This window comes from Falco biarmicus, chromosome 10 (assembly GCF_023638135.1).
Source record: "Falco biarmicus isolate bFalBia1 chromosome 10, bFalBia1.pri, whole genome shotgun sequence".
Classification (NCBI taxonomy): domain Eukaryota; kingdom Metazoa; phylum Chordata; class Aves; order Falconiformes; family Falconidae; genus Falco; species Falco biarmicus.
The window spans coordinates 14,454,435-14,472,957 of NC_079297.1; the positions used below are offsets into that span (position 1 = coordinate 14,454,435).

Here is an 18,523-nt window from a genome sequence, read left to right on the forward strand (position 1 = left end):
GTCCCACGGAGCAGCAGGTCCACGCAGCCCTGCGCAGTGCCCTGCAGCGAGAGGAGCTCAGGAGAAGTTGCTAACTCAGTGACATGGTGATGGCTTTGTGTTCCCATGTCACCTCCGCCTGGCATGGCGTTGAGTGATGGAGACACAGGCAAAGCATCACCTACCCACCAGCATTCATTGAGCCTGCGGTATACTGGTTTCAGCTACAACTGAAGCAACAAAAATTAAAAAAAAAAAGCAGCATAAACCAAAGCCCTGCCGTCACCCCAGATAAGTGTCTGCCAGCTCTACCCGTGCTGCCCACCACTCTCTCTAGCCCCCACAGCCTCGCTATCCTCGCAGCTACAGCCGGAGGCAGACTGGAAGGAAGATATGATTTAAGGTCCAGCATACACGTAGATACATTGGACTGCCACAGCACAGAAAAAGCACGGTAATACCTAGAATGCTTCCCTCAATGGTGCCACGACATGGTACACACACGCACACACGTACATAGAAATCTACAGGTAATGCATGGGAATGGCGTGTTGGCAGTGATACAGACCTTGGCGATGGTTCGGGCTGCTGCTCTTTCCTTTAAACAGAAGCAATAGTACATTAGCATGGTATCAGGTGGCAAAAGATGTTGCTGCTTCACTGTTAAAACATAACGAAAGGACAATACCAAACAGTACAACTAAGTGGAAGTTGTGGACAGAAGAAAGGGAAAGGAGCACTTAATTCCTGGAGTTTCTGGCCTGGACAGAAGATCACTGGAGACTCACACAACCTCAGAGAAGACACATACAACGCACAGGGTCGAAGAGTTTATCCCAACCCATCCTTGCACCTACGCATGACTGAGACACCTGACGGTCGTGTGATTTGTGTGAGCACAGGAGGACTTCTGTAGGCTCAGAGAGCAGCCCCCTTCATTTGCAAACGTACCGCCCTGCGTTGTTTCGGCACACAGGGAAGGATCTGAATGGCTCCTGTGACCCTGGGGCATTTGCTTTTCCTTCCTGGCCACTGGGGCAGAGCTAAAGTCAATCTCTTGATGCACAGCTTCATGCTGCAGTGCTAACACGTGGTGCTGGTAGGGGGACACTGGTGGGAAGGAGGATGGACCCCTGCCCTGACATCCTGACACCCCACGTGGGGTTTCTGCCTCCAAAACCTTTGGCAGGTACTTTTCATAAGTAGTTGCCAAAGGCTACATGGAGGGAGTGGGACATCACAACTTTTGTATGCCATTTGCTACTGAGATCCCAAACCACTCGATTGGCCTGAAAAATCACTGACATTGAGGACGAAGAGAGCTGACCACCTGCAGAAGGGGAGGCATGACACTGCAAGCCAGGCTAAGGCCACACTGAAAAAACCATCTCACCTTCACTGACCAGGCATCTTGGTGGTGTGTCCCTCCAGCAACAAGAAAAAACTGCTCTGCCTTCAACTACTCTGATTCACAGCTTCTTCACAGTGGGGAATTGCATTTAATCTGGGGCCTCGAAGCAGCCTTGCCCCTGCAGCCCCGTAAGAGAGGGAGCAGACTCTGTTTCTCAGAAGATAAGGGTCTGCCCCCCCTAACACCAGACAGTCTAAGGGACCAAGCGGACTGCGAGAACACCTGGGCAGGAGGACCTCAGTTCCCTCTGAGCGTGGTGCTGTACCAGCCCTGGTCCTGCTTCCACCCAGCAGTGACCACTGAGATGCTGAGATCTGCACAGACCCTGACCCCTCTCCCTTAGGCTGATTGCAGCCGCCTGGAGAGACTAAAAAACCACCCCTCTACCCTCCATCCTTGCTCAGACAAGCTCGGAATCCCAGCCTCAGTCACTAGCTCAAATACATTTCAAAGTCTGAGGTCTGACCCATGGGTCTACAGATCTCTGCTCTCTGCAGAGACCCACAGCCCAGGGCAGTCCCATCCCACGCCTCCCCACCTGGCCCCAATGCCCACCGGCGTGGCCAGCATCTCTCCCTCCCTCCCAGGGTCTGCACACTCCCCACTCACCAAATGGTGCAGCCTCACCTGCTTAAAAAACCCAAGGATTACCCCTCCCGAGCACAGGCTGAAGGTGCAGGACTCCTGGCCCTCTGGGGCAATGATGTACACATTGCCACAGCAAAATCAGCAAAAAAATTTCACCACTACAAACTTGCTTGCTCTGGGAGGAGGCGAGAGAAGGTTGAGGGAATAGAGAAGGAATTAACACATCGTGGACCTGAGTCTCCTCTGAGGGTGGTGAAGTGCAGAAAGGTCAGAGGAAAACTGGGAACACTACCTCAATCAGACCCTTTGAAAATACAACTTTGCATTTTCAGTCAAGCACTGTAGCATCACTCTAGAGCCAAGTCAGGCTGAAGAAATTCATGTACAGCATGGGAGAGGGATGGGGAGGAGGTTGCTGAGTGACCCATGGGGGACCAGCTGCCAAAACCATTCACATCTTCAAGGCTGTCCATATGCAAAAGGCAGGAAGGAAAAAAAACAAAAGAAAAAACCCAAAAGTAAAAAAAAAAAAAAAAAAAAAGAAAAGAAAAGAAAAGAAAAAGGTTGCCAAGTGTGTGTTTCCAAGCTCTCTTAACTCTGCTGCTAACCTGAATGTCAGTCCCGATTTGCTCTTCAGGTTCCTCAGGAGCTCCAGCTGGTTCAGCGGAGGGATTAGTCTAAAGGGAGAAAATAAAGACCATTAATATTCAGGCAGAGCTGATTTCAGAGCCTCCTGTCTCAGGACCTTCCCCCGCTGCCCCATTCTTTCAACCAGAACCAGCTTCGTGCCACCAACTGCAACTGGGGGACAGCTCAGGAAGGATGGAGAGGGGTTTGGCTGCTACTTCCAACAGCATCCTAAGGCAGAGCGGGGGGGGGGGGGGGGGGGGGCGGGAAAGACAGAGGGTGACAGCAAGAGAGAGAGAGAAACTCATCTGCACCGCCGGGTTTTGAATCTCCCAAGACACAAGCCGCTGCCAGGGTTTCTGAGCAGGATGGCGGTGGCTCGGCCGGAGGCTGCTTCACCCGCAGCCCCACGGCTCCATTGCTCTCTGTGGGGCTCCACGCTTCGGCCGCCTGTGAAGCGGAGGGAAGCTCTGGTTTTGGAGGCAACTGCGAAAACTCAACCCTGCTGCTCTTGGGAGTGTGGGGAGGCATGGGAAAGGGTGGCTTATAGGGCAGAGAAAACAGAGACCTGAGGTTGGGAGCACCCCAGGAGAAACAGCAGTGCGCTCCAGGGTCAAGTTTAACCAGCTCCCTACCTTCATGTCAGGTTTTGCCCCAAAACGAGGCAAACCCATGTAACATTGCCTTCAGTAAACAATGAGTTTCCTTCCTTTCTCAGGATGAAACAGAACCTGACAATGGGAATCCTCGTTAATGATTAAAAAAAAAAAGCCAACGAACAAACACCCTGTTGCCTGTCCTGTTTTTGTACTAAAAGCCATTGAATCAGCTCCCGCATCCACTTTTGTTTTCTTCCGTCAGACCCTGGGGGACTGGGGCTTGCTCCATCAATATTTAACATTTCACAGTCAGGTTTTTAACCAAGAGAGATGCGAGCTGGAGGTGTTGGGGGCAGGACGGAGAACGCTGCACACGGTTGGGAAGAGCAGCATCTAATTCAGAGCACCCATGGGGACTCTGCATTCAGGGCCAAGGCTAACAGGGCTTATCCCATGGCTTGCTGCAAAATCCTTGCTGGGCCACCAGCGTGCCCTTGTCAAACTGTTGAAGTGCCACATGCCATCGCTGTGCCCAGAGGGTGCAAAGTCAGCGCCACAGCCGTCTCCGGTCGCACTTGTGACAAGCAAGCGGGAAGATGTATCCTTGCAGGGATGGAGGGGAGGACAAGGGGCTGCTGGCAGGCTGGGGACAGTCTGCCTGCAGCTGCCCACATCTGTGTGGCTGGGGCCACAGCCCAAAGAGCCATAACCCCAAGGCAATGTTTATTTCTGCCTTTGCTGGAAAATGAACCATGTAGGATGAGCCGTGTAGGTTTTAATGAAAGCAAGAAGGACGTATTCAAACTGTCCCAAAACTGCAACTTAGGACTGGAAGGAAAGGTGTGCAAGTGCTTGCAAATGACCAGACCGGTCTCGAACTGGTCTCAGCTGAGGTACTGTAAGAAATGGGGCTGTTGCTTACTGTAAAATAAAGGCAGAGGTATTCACGCCCACATTTTTTCAGCCATTATGAGACCAATAGTTTCAGGTTTCCTCTGACTGGAAAAAAACCAACTGGAAAAGCCTCTCCTCTGCATGCACAGAACTCATCCTCAAAAACACAGTTGATCAGCAGAGCAGATTTGGTGTTCGCAAGATTAAGGCAATCAGAAATTTTTCGAATCCTAAGTACGGAGAAAAGTATAAAAATAGGCCAGAAAATTTTGGCTCAGCTCCCCAGTCCAGCTCTGTTCACTTCCATCCAGAGAAGAGCACATCCTGATCTGATGAATTAATGATCCTCTTCACTCAAGACATCAGGAAGAAGTTGACCTTGGTGCAGCAGAGCAGTGCATGAGTGCTGGGCTGTCGCCTCCCTTCAACCCACGCAGGGTTTGCAGATGTGTTCCAAGACAGGAGAAGGAGGTCCATCAAATCAAGCACAAAGTGTACTCGGCAGTTAACGAAGGGTGCACAACTGGTGAGTTAGTTTCCCAGGGAGGTCCATACCCATCAGAACATGGGACAACAGCCCTCCATTCTCCAGCTGGGATCACAAATCCAGGGCTCCCAACAATGCAAGCCTCAGAGCTGAAGAGCTCACTAGATTGAAGGATTCGGGATCCCCAAAGGAGCTCCTTCCTTTGCATTATTAGCCCGTAACACAAGGTCTACACTGTGCTGAAGGTGGCAACCTCTCGGGCCACCACAGATGCTTCTATGCAAAGGCAAAGATACACAAGCAAACACAGAATTTCACCATTTCTGTGGTAGGGTGACAGTCCTGGTACACGTTGTGGAAAAAAGCAATGTTTTACTGAAACAATAACTATTACAAATGGGTGTAAGCTCATCCATGTACTTGACCTGAAATTTAATCTGAATTGAACGCTCAGCCTAAGCTGTCATTACGAGAGCCGCTTGGGGAAGAGCTGCTGCATTGCACTATTTCACCACAACCTCAAAGAAAAGGCAGGGCTCTGCACAGTGCGTTAAACGAGCTTTGCTACAAAATGCTGGATGGAGGGCACCCTGCCCTGGGGTGCGTGCCCAGCGAACAGGTGATGCAGGTGCCACTGTGTCCTCCAGAGACGTGAAGGAAGGACCTCCGGCTGGGGCATCTCACGTTTTCTCTCTCTCCTCCTGGTCTGTGTGTCACTTGTTAGCAAGGGAAGCACGTTTCAGTTAAAGGGGAGCTGGGTGAGAAGATCTGCACACCACAGGAACACACACAGCTCATGCCACCCACCACAGCAACACTTCTGAGTCGCCAGCTCCGCAGGGGACCCAGTGGTACCTACAGCTGCTTCCCATCACCCCTCCCCGTACAGCACAGAGAAATGCCACACTAACTCAAGGTGCCGGCTCCCCCATCCAAAGGGAAGGCACATTTGCTATTCCTGGTAGCACAGATAATGCTCAAGCATTTGGGGACAGTAGGGATATCATGCCTCCGGCCAGGACATCGTCATAACCCCACAACACGAGGAGAGCAGCAGCACACAACAGGGTGGGAGCATACACAAACACGAGCGCACACCACAACACGCACACACACATAGAAACGATGATGATTTTTTTTGAACAGCCCCAGTATGAACAATTAGGAAGAGGGTGACCAGGAGATGGATGCCGGAATGGGATGGGGACTTAAATGAGTCTCCATGCTGTGTTGGAGTTCCTATGAGGAACCAATTTTTACCCCAACCCTGACTTTATGCCTCTCCAGCCTAAGCTATATTTCATAATTGGGAACATTTATGAAACTTATAAAGTATTTTATTATAAGAAGTGGAAGTGGCATGCTCTTATTTCACTCTCAGCATAGAAAAATGTCTGATTCTCATGAGACTCTCAGAGAAAAATGCACTTATAATATTATACTTGCAACTCACCAATGCAATTTGCTGTAAATTAAGCACACAAAGTAGTAAGGGTGATTTACTAAGGCTGTAAAACTTGCATCTGTGAAAACTGGAACCGGGTTTGGAGATCAAGCACTAAATCACATCAGCATTAATGCATCTAGTGAGGATTTAAACTGCTCTAAGAACAGAGCTTGGCCCCTAGTCTTGAAATGCAAGTAATTTATTCCCCATCTTAAAATATTGACCTGACTACACCTTCAGATACCCACCTCATATAAAATATGCTTGAGATTTGAAAATCCACTCTTTTTTGAAGAACCTGAGACAATATTATTTACCATAAATCTTATACCGCCATATACAGGTCTTTGCATTTGCATTGATCCCAGAAGATTAAGTCCCAGACTGAATAACTGGAGCTTGGCTCCAGGTCAGTCTTGGAAGAAAAAACTGAAATGGAAAAGTCCTGCTGAGATGAGATGTCCTTTTCCCAAAAATCAGACTGGATTACTAGAACTGAATGATCATTTCAGTTTAGCATTCCAGATCTCCCCCTCCTCCAGATGCCATCCTCAAAAGCAGGCACGGCCGCTGCTGTGGTTTTACTCCGTGCTACCACTGATGCGTCCCATGGTGCCACCACACCAGCAAATTCAGCAGATTTCAGCAAATTCAGTGTTACCTGGTGGGCACAGCTCCTACAGCATGAAGTGAGGCAAATGATACAAGGAAGGATGGGAACAGAGGGCTAGAGAAAGGGGAACACGCAGCAGTGACGGCAGAGGGAAAATGGAAGTATGAACAGGGAAGTTTTCTTGTTAAGCATTGTATGAATTGGAGGAGGTTGGTAAGACCATCAAGAAATCATCCTTAAGAAAGCAAGCTTATCAAGCTCTCTCCCACTCTCCTTCCTCAAATTGTCATTTTTGGCAGACAGTTCCCCAACACTTGTGTGTACCAATAGCTAAGATGTACATGGAGGTGCATGGAGTTAGTCTGTAGGCAGCAGGATGGGGAGTCTGGTTTGGGCTTTCACTCATTCCTTTGAAAAAAATGATCTTCAGAGGTTTCTGTTTTTTTCTCTTTTTTTTTTTTTTCTTTTTTTTTTTTTTTAATTAAAGCCTTTGCACGTTACAGTCCCAAACGAAGAACAAGGAGTGACATGACACACAGTTTCAGAGTCACATGCACTTCATACCTGGAGGCACCATACGTTTGTGTTTGCGTGCTTTTCAAGTATTTTCACCAAAGAAAACCAAAGGGATAAGAGAAAGAAAAACAGGGGGGAAAGGTGGGGGTGGAGGAAAGGGGAAAAGAAACAGAATAAAGAAAATTAGCATATGAACAAAGTATACCCAGGAGCAGATGCGCTGTGACCAGGCGTACAGGTGAGCACAGGAGCGTGGGCTGAGCTCGCTCCCACTGCAGCCAGCTCAGAAACCACTGCATGCCCATGTCACCCTTGGGGACAGGCAGCTGGCACCTTGCTCCGAAAGCAAATGGGCACCACAGGCAGGGAGAATGTGGAGGCCTCCAAGACACCTTTCATGAGACATCCACAGCCCCTGGTCCCATCAGCCAAGGTCTCCTTGGGCTGGGCTGAATGTTGTGCCGGTGGGTTTTTCTTAGTGAAGACCAATATATGAACGTAGTTGAGATCAAGGCCCTGTTCCCATGAGTGATAATAAAGAGATTTTTTTTTCAGCAAATCCAGTGGCTGATGCGTAACAGGTTACGATGTCTGGGCGCACCCCGCTACACGTGCATCACAAGCCCAACCCATACCTGCATGTACAGGAGCCTCGTGCATGTTTCAGATTTGGTTCTACCACATTTTTAATTCAAAGATGAAATCTGAGATCTCTCAGAGGCCACCACATTTTCCCCAAATGAGTGAGACTCGTGCTACTGCAGTGATCTGAGTGATGTTCTGGAGAGACGTGAGCTCCTCCAAGGCATGTGCAACAATTTTCTCCTGTCAAGCAGCCAGTCTTTCGGGGATGCCTTGAGAAGACAGGTACGCCCAAGTCACAGGGCTCCTGCTATGAGGAATAAGCAGCCCGATGTTGAGCAGAAAGGGTGCCAGGCACCCGGCGGGGAGATGGGGGTACTGTGCTCCTCCAACCCACTTCCTAACCACGTGTGCATTAGCAGCCGTCGCCTTAAAGCAGCGCGGGGCTCCACGTGCTGCTGAGGCTGCACCGGCGCAGAGCGGCCAGCGCCTGCCAGCTGGCTTAGTGAAGTGGGTAGACAAGGATAGATGGACAGTGTGAGTGATGGAAGCTGCAGCCAGAACATACAGTAACTCCCCTTCCACCACCACCACCACCCCACCCCCCAATTAAATTATCTGACTGCATCCAAAATACATTCAAAAGAGGTTTGCTGCTTTCTTGGTCAAAAATGCAATTTGACTAACAGCTGACTCCATCGGTGCACAAACGGCTCACTCTCCCAGGTGATGTTCACTTTGTGCACAGACAGGTTGGGATTTAAGGGTGAAGCTGGGAGAGAAAAGAAACCTGTGCTCAGGGAAGGCCAGGGTGACACTGCTGCTTGGGGCCCATGTTGGGAGCAGCACCCATGGCATCAGCCAGCAAACGACCCTGCTACAACCTTGTCCTGGTTTTTTTTGTTCAAGATAGCAGCTGGGCTCTTCACCAAACTATATTTTTTGCTTCTTCTCCTCCCCAAAGTTTTTATTTAGCCTCTTCTGGAGCTCTTTAGCTTAGTTTTCTTCCTGCATACTAAATCCACAGGAAATACAGGCTTTAACAAGTGGATTAAGCAGCAGGTAATGACCCCAGCGCACCCTCATGCGAAAGGGTGTCACTGCATGCCTGGCTGCGTGGCAAGTTCAGTCTTTTAAAGAGCAGCAAAACCTGGCAAAGCCCACCGAAATCAGCCCCTGGCTTTCTGTGATTTGCAGTGGACTTTGGACCAGGTTCTGGTCCTCATCCTCCCCAGCAGCTGATCTCAGCAGGGCTGCAAATGTACAGCAAGAAGGTCAGATCCTGGGAGGGAGAGTTTCGATGGGTGGGTGTAATGCTATTGGAAAACAGTTTTGTTCTGTTTTGTTGGGTTGTTGCTTTTGAGGGTTTTTTAAGAAAAGTCTTGAAGCTGATTCATAAATCTCTAGAGAAAAAGCAACCGATCAGACACACACTGGGAAAAAATCCAATGAAAACTTACTGACCAGGACAACGTGATTTCCAACAGGTTTTTAAGATGGATTAACAGGCTGGCTGCTGTGTTTCAAATACAGGCTAATGCTTACCCTAGGAAATATATCCAGACTGTCTGCCTGAGGGCTAGAAGGCACCAGTAACATGGGAAAACAGAAAGGGATTCACACCTGCAGTGGCACAACCCAGCATCAGACCACAGTCCTGTTTGGGAGCAGGGAAACTGGACACAGGGAAAGCATCACGCCCAACAAAACCCTGTGAAGCTATGGGAATATCTAAGGAACATGTCTGACTCTTCTACAGACCCAGAAAGATCTGGGTAGCCCCTAAAAACTTGCCATAAAGGGATGCACAGCCCTGCCTGGGATGCAGTGCAGTGTGGAGTGGAAAATGAACAGCAATGTTTTGCATTTCAGCTTCGGGGGAATTCTCTCCTTGATGCCACCAACTCCGAGAGTGACACAGGGGATGCGGCGCTTCCCCATGTCCCGGAGGGCAGCAAGGCATGGCAGGGGACTCTGTTCTCATCTCCATGAAGCTCCAAATCCCAAGAGGCTGTGAAGTCCCACAGCAGTGCTCTAACCCGTGTCGTTTCAACTGAAAAAAGCTGCCTGGGTGTGATGACGAGTTACCTCTCCTTAAAGCAAGCCAGACGGATGCTGCTAAAACACAACGGTGCTTTATCAGCATCATCTGCCAGGCTCCGCTGCCCTTCCCTACTCACGTCAACAAATCATGATGGATAAATGAAATGCAAGAAATGGGAAAATGTTCACTGGATCCTGATTTGGTTTTCCCCCTCTTAAGAGAAAAAAAAGGAAAGGGGGACCCAGGGCAAATGCACCTAGGGGGAGTGCTGGGCCAGTCAAGGGAGGGACAGAAGTTTGCTGAAAGGCAGAAGGACCATTAGACACCAGCTGGAACGGCAGGGAGAGCTCAAGTGGGTGCGAGGAGCTGCACACAGGGTGAGGGCAGCATTTACCTACGATCCAGGGCAGCTCGGGAGGGAGGTCTTCACACCTGGGCGCGGCAACTGTCACAACACAACGCAACTACCAGTGGACTCGGAGAAATAAAGGTGAAAAGAAGAGCATGTACACACACAGACACAAAAAGAAAAAAAAAAAAACACAAAACAACAGGGAAATTAAAATCAAGTCAAAAAGAAGTACACAAAAAATCCAAAGCAAAAAAAAAAAACCAACTCCAAAAGAAAAAGCATATACCAGCCCTTAAGAGCTCTTGAAATCCACTTTTGTAACATAAAAAAGTAAATAAATAAACAAAACTATACATCCAGATAACAAAAATAAATATGGAGACAGTGGCATCACGAGGAAGGCAGTGGAAGAGGCAGTTAGAGGATGAGGTACCTGTACATGGGGACGGTGACAGTGCGTTCGTAGTACTGCCAGGTGGAGTGCAGGTCTGTCCGAGACAGGTTGGTGGCATAGAATCTCCAAGCCGCCTGCGGAGAAGACACAGCGGGATTGTGGACCCTGGCATGGCCAGCACTACCCTCAGTTTTATAAACCTCAGCCAACACCGACTCCTCCCTCTGTTTTCTGTGGGAAGGGTCCAGCATTTCGGCTCTTCCTTGACTGGATATGTGACGAATCTGGGGTGGTACCATGACAGTCCTATGTGAGCCCAGCTAAGAACACTGTGAGTACCCAGCACTCACTGTCAGGCTGAGGTCAGGTATCAAATGGGTGTTGTTGCCCATTAGGGAGTTTAAAAACTTGGAGAGAGAGGAGCAGGGGAACGTAAAATTACTCTAATTTCAAATCTCCAAGATACACACCAAGGCCAACCTTCTGCGCAGACATCTGTTACCGTGAAAAAAATGCTCCCAATTGTAACTTTATATCAGTATAAATATTCTCTTTGGGGGAAAAAAAAAATTGGGTGAAAACAGACTGTCCTAATGCATTTGTCTTGCTGCACTGGGCTGGATTCCGTTCCTTTTCTCCCCTAGATTGCCTACCACACGCTATTTTCCCAAGGCTGATTTCCTGGCATTTATTCCCAGACAAGACCAGTCACCAGCTGCTGTCTCACACCTTACACACACGGCCCCAGTTTTCACCTGCCCATCTCCTCCCCAACTTCTAGAAGTCTATTAAGCCCCCTAAAATCAGGACGACGTGAGCCCAAGGCTCCTTGGACATGATCCTCACCTGAATCAGGCCCGCTGCTGGGTTTCGTCTCTTCTCAAAGTGTTTTTGTCGATGCTGCTCTTGGACCTTCAGAGCAAACCCTGAACCCAAGATGCCCTGGGGAAGAGGACAAAAATCTGCAGTTAGCGGGGCTTTAGCTAAGCTTCCACTTAAAAATTGCAGCCAGCTTTCTCTCCAAAGGTTTGTTCTGGGTGGTTTTTTGCTTCAAACACACAGGGGAAGGAAGGAGCAGCCTCCAGCCGAGGCAGCCCTGGCAGAAACACTCCCTTCCCTGTGAAGGGGCAGCAGACTTTACTGGCGCTCACTGGAGTTGCTGCTTTTCCCAAAATAACCTCCAGCCAGCTGATAAAATACAAAACAACCACACTGCGCTGGCATTCAGCAAATTATCCCCGTAGGGGCAAATCAGCTCCATGCACCACACTGAAACGCACTCTGAAAGAGATGGGGGCAACTGGCTGAAAAGGCACGATCCCGCCTAGGAACAGCCCTTTGCAAGAGAAAAACGGCTTCGTTTCAACAAATGTTTGTGCAGAGCCGCATCTAGAGTTTCCATGCCATTTGCTCATCTACATAGCGCCCGAGCTGTGGACATTCGGAGAGGGTTTCCCCTCTGCTCTCTTTTACTTTGACTCAAAAGCCAGGGAGCAGTTGCAGTCGGGAGCTCTCTGGGTGCATCACTCCACTGGACGTAGCTGTGGCATTGCCCCAGCGCCGGGGGCCGGGGACAAAGCGCAGCCGAGATCAGCCCCCCCAGCGAGACGCGGCCGCCTCCGCTTACGGCAGGAAGGGCGAAGAAGGAGACGCCGATGAGCGTGAACGTCGCCGCCAGCAGCCGCCCATTCCAGGTCTGCGGGTACTTGTCCCCGTAGCCGATGGTGGTGAGGGTGATCTGCGGGGACATCACCGCACAGCCCTCGGTCAGACAGCCTTAGAACCGAACCAAAACCAAACCAGACAGCCCAAACCCTCGCAGCACCGCAGCGGGACCGGGGGAGCAGGGTCCCACGTGCCCCCAGCCAACCGAGTCGAGGGGCAGCTGGGGTGCCCAGGAGGACCCCAGCTGCTTCAGGTCTCCATGGGAAGCCGGGATGCCCCGATGCCCAGGACTGTGCTGCCACCCTCCCTGCTCGACAGGCTGGGTTTTCACACCAGTTGGGAGCATTCTCTTGCCTTCAGCTGACACACAGAGCTGCCATCTGGTGCAGAGGCTGGCGGCAGCTCTGAGCCTCCCCCGGGAGATGAGGTTGTGCCTTCGGCAGGGAAGCGAACCGGCACCATTCCCCCGGACTCCCTCTGGCATCTCACAAGAGCAGGCAGGGCTATTTGCACACATAAAGGTCTGATGCTGTTTATTCCCAATCTTGCCAGCAGTGCCTATTAGCTGGTCTCCCTTCCCATTTCAAACCAACATATTAGGCCAACAGGATTAATTCTGGCTGCTTCCTGCAACATCATTTAGGGACATTTTCTCCCGTCCCCAACATTATTGCAGTGCACCAGGGAAGTGCTGGCAAGCTGCTGTGTGTGTTTTGAGGATGGAGCTGAGAGATTTGTTGGAGACAAAGAACACCCTGAATTTCAAACTGCAGGGAAAGATGCATTTTCCCCCTTCAGTCCACAGACATCACTATAGTGGGAAACGTTGGGTATCCCCCAAGGCTTCTGACAGGATTTAGAGAATCTGGGACTGGCAGCACAAGGCAGGGAGAGATGGTCTGCTTAGGAACACCTTTGAGACTTCTCCCCAGTGGACCTCAAAGGTCCCTATGCCAAGTGGAAAGCCGTCCCTGTCCCATAGCCTCCACGGACAGAGGTGGCCCCAGGGATGGGAGCTGACACCATGCTGCTGTGGCTTTGGAAACCTCATGCATTCAACTTAGAATAAAATCACTTTTACACAAATGGAAGTACAATCCCAAAGCACTGTTTAATTGGACCCACTAAAAGCCCTATCAATTAGATGCCATTTTGACAAAGTGGTTAGAAAATGCATCTACGTGGCTATTCCTTACTGAAACACAAAGTCTAAGCAATGCTTTCTCCATAATCACTGCAAAGTTTGTTTACAATTTTTTTGTAATTTCTATAGACCACTACCAGGATTGGATTCACTAAGATCACACCAAAGGACAAGTTTCTGAACCTGAAACTTGATTTCTCTTGCTCATCTCTTAACATGTCTGTACTGGACCCGTGAGTTGGACAATGACAAAACCTATTTATTTTAATGAAGCTCAGATTTTACTTTGAGCTTCTCAGGGGCAAAACAGACCAGTGCAGCTCCATGTCCTGAAACAGGGAGCGGTGATCTGCTGCCAAAGGCTCACACAGCTTGGGAAGCAAGAGGGATAAATCTGCACATGGTTCTCCCAAGACTGAGCTCTAATCTGGGCTGTCACTTCTTCCTCATTGTTTATTTTCTAGTTCTGTCAAATTCAGCTTTGTTTTTATTTTTCTGTCATAACCAAGGGACTTGAAAAGCAATTTACTGCTGCCTTCCCTCTGTCGGAACACAGGAGCTGCTTGATCAGCCGATTCCTCCCCAAGCCTGTTACTGGGATTTGATCAGATCTGGGATTTTCATTACATGCTTTGTAATCAAGGCCAAACTAGCGCCACAGTGTCGGAGCAGGAGAATAATAATGCAAGAAGATTAGAACGTCATTAATTCTTTCTTTGTTAATCGGGTAATCCAATAATTCACATGCACGCGCACACACAGAGCAAACTAAAAGTATTGCCCTTTCCTCCTTTGTCAGCAAAGATGTGAAAGGGGAGTGCTTTCAGAGCCGGAGTCTTTCTGGTACTTAGACCTTATTAATTTTATAAAATGTATTCCAGCGTGTTCAACAGAGCATTGCCCAAGTATGATTTTAAATAATTAAAGGGCGGCAATACTTGTCAAAATGATGATCAAAGCACCCCGTAGAGCATGGAGTCTTTATCTGACCTGCCTCTGCTGAGCTAAATCCCACGACTAAGAGCAACATGAGTTCCCAGTTTCCTTGCAGCTCCAGCTAATTCAAGAAATGGGATTCCCTAACATGTTCTCCAAGGTTTATTTAAGAAGACAACCTAAACGGAGCAGCCTGAAGCCATTTAATAAAAATGTTAACTAAGCACGCTGTAAGTCAATTCCTCACATAAGTGATACAAGATGGCGGGTTAATGGACATTTTATTTTAATAACCAGCAGCTGTTCTATAAAAAAATACTTACCAGACCCCACCAGAGTGCATCTGCATATGTATCAAAGTGCTCATTTTCTCCTTTCTCGGCCAAGTATACCAGGAAAGAGGCCAGGATGAGGCACAGGAAGCCAATATACCAGGCAGTAATCAGCTCCTGCAAGATCATTAAGGGACAGAAGAGAATATTGCAATCCTGATGCGCATCTCCAAAAGCCGAGTTGCTTGCTTGTGGTCGGATCTGAATTCTTTTAGGCTTTGGGGCTTTGGTTCAAGACCAGTAGTGCCCCTTGTTGAGATGGGACCAAGGTAGTGGTGGTGGCCCTGCCACGCACATGGGGCAGCCCCCGTCCCGAAGACCCCGCCATCTAAACACATACAGCAAATGGAGAAGGAAAAGGACTACTAAGAGCTCCATTATTTCAAGATGTAGAACTAAGACTAAAAAAAAAATAATTCTATTTCCTCAGTTCACACAGGGATGTAGGGTTAAAACTGGAATGGGAATCTCCAGACCCCTGGGGACTCTGCTTAGTGCAGGTCCCTTCCACTAACAGGGGAGGAGCTACAAGGCTGGGGTCTGGATACCATATCTCCCAGTTTCAGGGAAGTTTTAATTCAGAATTCAAAGGAATGATTGTTTTTGGATGAAGTTAATGCAAGAGTGGTTAAAAGAGACCCACAAATTCCCAATGATTTTTACATGGTTCTGGATAAGCTGGTGAAGCTTTTCAGGGGAAAAAGTGCAGGAAACATTACATTTCTAAATTTGGCAGCAGGAAACAAAAAAATCGCCAACAATCTCTTCCCAAACCGAAGAAAGGCCAAGGTGCCTGACACCAGGGATCAGGTCTGTGACTGGTCTGTGATCTCATGGTGGGAAGAGGAATGGCACAAGCATCGTGTCTGTGGGAAGCTGCTGCTCGCACGGTGCGCTTCCAGAAACGCATCAGCTCTGCAGTGTGCAGCCTAGACAAAGGGCTCACAGCAACACCTGTGCTTAATGAGGCTGCTGGCTAATTGCTAGCTCTTTGAAATGAGCCGTGTCGGTGTGCAGGTAGTCGCTATGTTCAAGACATCCCCTGCAAACATCTAAACATCTCTCCCTTCTCTACTGGTCGGAGAGCTCATCGGACCTTGTGTCTCTGACTTTGCATTGCTCTCCGTGTTACCTGCCAATCCCCCCAGGCCTGGGAGGTGTTTGGGTTGGAGAACTGAACCAAAGCAGTGTCTCTGGTGGGAGAACATGCAGAGTGACTCAGTGTCCTTGCTTGGGACTTGCTCACCTTACTGTGTGCGTAGACCACAGAGCCCAGGAGCTTCCAGGTGCCGCCCCGCCGGTCCATGCGGATCATGCGCAGGATCTGCAGGAACCTCAAGCTCCTGAGTGCCGAGGTGGCAAAGACATTCCCTTGAGACCCTGCTGCCAGCACGGCAATGGACGCAATCAGCACCATGATGTCTGCACGAAGAGAGGGCATGGAAAGCTGAAGAAACATCCCTGAACCGCTTCCGAATGGAAGGCACACCGACTGCCATGGCAGCGGACGGCTGTGCATGGAAGCGATCTCCTATTAGTTGTAGCTCATGCTGGAAGGACACAGCATACATCTTAAGGATGAATGGAGCCACTATACACCTTAGGAAAACATCCTGGTTTCCTTCTCCACGCTCATCATTCCCATAGAAAATGTGTCAAATACTGCAAAGCCTGAATTCCGATACGATCCAGTGCTAACCCCGCTAAACTGGATCAAAGCCCTGCAGAATGCCTGCCCTTTTTAACCCGCTGCAGCTGCCCGCTACGCACAGCTGTCTAGGGGTTTGAATTCCACCATCTCAGCTGGGAGTGAAAACACCTAGAGGCCCACCATAATGATCCTGGGGTGCTCACAGCCAAAGGCCTCCAAGAAAAAGTCCAAGAAAAAAAGCCTGGCTCTATATATCTCAAATTCAAAGATCCTGTAAACCTCCCTCTTCCCAGTTTTCTATGCAAATTTTGAAGGAGTGCTTTTCTGTGGAATAAGCTAAGGTCCTGCACATGACCACCGCCAGCTCCCGGACATTTGAAAGCAGGCTCCACAGCGAATGGCACAGCCTCTCTGCTCGCTCCTTACCCCATTAAAAATAACCGCTGCGCACAGATGGCCCCTTTCACAAGAGGATCGCCAAATACATTACAAACAAGAATTAATTAAGTCTCATAACTCCCTTGTGAGGCAGCTCATCAGCATCAGGGAAGGCAAAGCGAGACACAGAGAGTTTCAATGACTTGTGAGTGAGTCGGTGTCAAGGTTGGACACAGCACCGCGGGGTCCCAGCCTCTGCTGGCCAAACTCCCTTTCTGCGGCTGCGGGCAGCTGTCAGTGATGCCTGGGTACAACGGGAGCACTCCCAGGCCTGCGGGAAACAGCGGGGGGGCTCACGCAGAATAACAAAAAACATGTCTGTGGGTTAGGCCTTGTGCCTTTGTGCTCTTTCCCTTCTCAAGATGACCACGAAGCAACTGAGGATCAACCCCCAAACTGCATGCAAGGAACAGGAGCACCGCACAAGCAATAGCCCTTTTGGTTTGGGAAATCCCGTGCAGAGAGGCAGCTCTTACCGATAACACAGAAAGGTTTCCGGGCGAATTTTAACCTTCCCCTCCAGCCCCGGTATCGGCAGCAGCAGCCAGCCGCCCAGATCCTCACAAAGTATTCCACCCCAAACACCACGATGGTGACAATTTCCTGCGAGGGAGACAACGCTATTAGTTGAGATAGAAGTGTGATGGCAAGCATGCTCCAGAATCACGTACAAACCCCCAAACTAAACTCTGCGCACCTCAGAAAATATATCACAGAGCTGTCCGCACCATTAAACTGGGAGCCCAGGCTCGACAGACTGTCAGCTCTGTGCTGTCGCACCTTCCTCCCCTGGGGTGGCAAGAGGTACTGCACATTGTAGTGATGAACTAGAGGTTTGCACCTCCTATCATGTCTGCGTGCCCCATCAGAGGATTGACGAGTACCCGCTCCTCTCCCTGCCATTCGTCTCCAGGACTTGACGAGGTTAAAGCTGAGCAGCTCAGGGAAGACCAGAGACAGGAATCACTGGCTACTCCTCCCTAAGACTCTTCACAGGGAATTTGAGCTTTTTTCCCTAGAAAACTGGACCGGTTGTCGCTGTGACTGTGCTGCCCGGTGCAGGGGCGGTGTAGATCTCCATCCCCTGTGCCAAGCCAGCACACCGACGCAGGGCACCACAGCTTTTTGCACTGCCACCCGAACACCCTGCGCACGCTCCCTTCCCGCTGATTTCTTTACTAGCAGCGCTTGCCTCAGCTTTATCATGTCCCAAACCTGACGAATCCCTAATTAGTCTGCAGTACCTTTTGATGTCAATGTAGGGCAGCGACTGGGGAAGAGGAAGAAAGGCAAAAAGAAAGGAGAGGGGTGAACCCGGCAGCCCTGCGATGTGGCAGTGCAGGCAGGATCTCTGCTGGCTCTTGATGGCAGAAGCCACGTTGTCGTTGTGAGGGACACCTGGCTACTTAAGGAACAAAACTCTGCAGCTCAGGGATGGATCAAATAGTTGCAGGGATGTTATAGCGTGGGAGAGGAGGCAGCTACACAGGATGGCCCCTACTCAGAGCATCCATGGCTTTAGATATTGGGAGCTGTTGGACATCAAAGCGCCTTTCAGTTGGGATCAGTCTTGCCACTGTGTTTTGTAATTGAAGATAAATGCAGAACAAAGGAAGAGTTTAGGAAGAAGGGTTTTAAAGGATCCTTAAGAATATTTTTAGTTTATTTCTGATACAGATTTTCCTATTTCTTACCTGCAGGTTCCAGCAGTCCCCTTCTCACAAGCAACAGCTTAAATTCTTGCCTCTGTTAAACACCTGCAACCTCAGGTTTTTGTGCGGTTTTTTACTTTGTTTTAATGCCTTACTGATGGCTTCATTTGCA

The 18,523-nt window shown here is 49.5% G+C and overlaps 1 protein-coding gene across 3 annotated transcripts in view; it reads right to left on the reverse strand.

Annotated features, from left to right (window-relative positions):
- KCNQ2 (potassium voltage-gated channel subfamily Q member 2) overlaps window positions 1-18,523 on the reverse strand; it is a 77,585-nt gene that overhangs the window by 34,392 nt on the left and 24,670 nt on the right. For 2 of the 3 annotated variants that reach the window (XM_056354801.1, XM_056354799.1), the window contains exons 3-11: window positions 17,176-17,302; window positions 15,857-16,032; window positions 14,602-14,727; window positions 12,161-12,271; window positions 11,380-11,475; window positions 10,573-10,667; window positions 7,210-7,239; window positions 2,587-2,655; window positions 548-577 (exon numbers count right to left, since the gene is read on the reverse strand). In XM_056354801.1, coding sequence (XP_056210776.1) covers window positions 548-577; window positions 2,587-2,655; window positions 7,210-7,239; window positions 10,573-10,667; window positions 11,380-11,475; window positions 12,161-12,271; window positions 14,602-14,727; window positions 15,857-16,032; window positions 17,176-17,302 — 860 coding nt within the window. The remainder of the gene's footprint in view (window positions 1-547; window positions 578-2,586; window positions 2,656-7,209; window positions 7,240-10,572; window positions 10,668-11,379; window positions 11,476-12,160; window positions 12,272-14,601; window positions 14,728-15,856; window positions 16,033-17,175; window positions 17,303-18,523) is intronic. The other variant, XM_056354800.1, reaches the window with a different exon arrangement.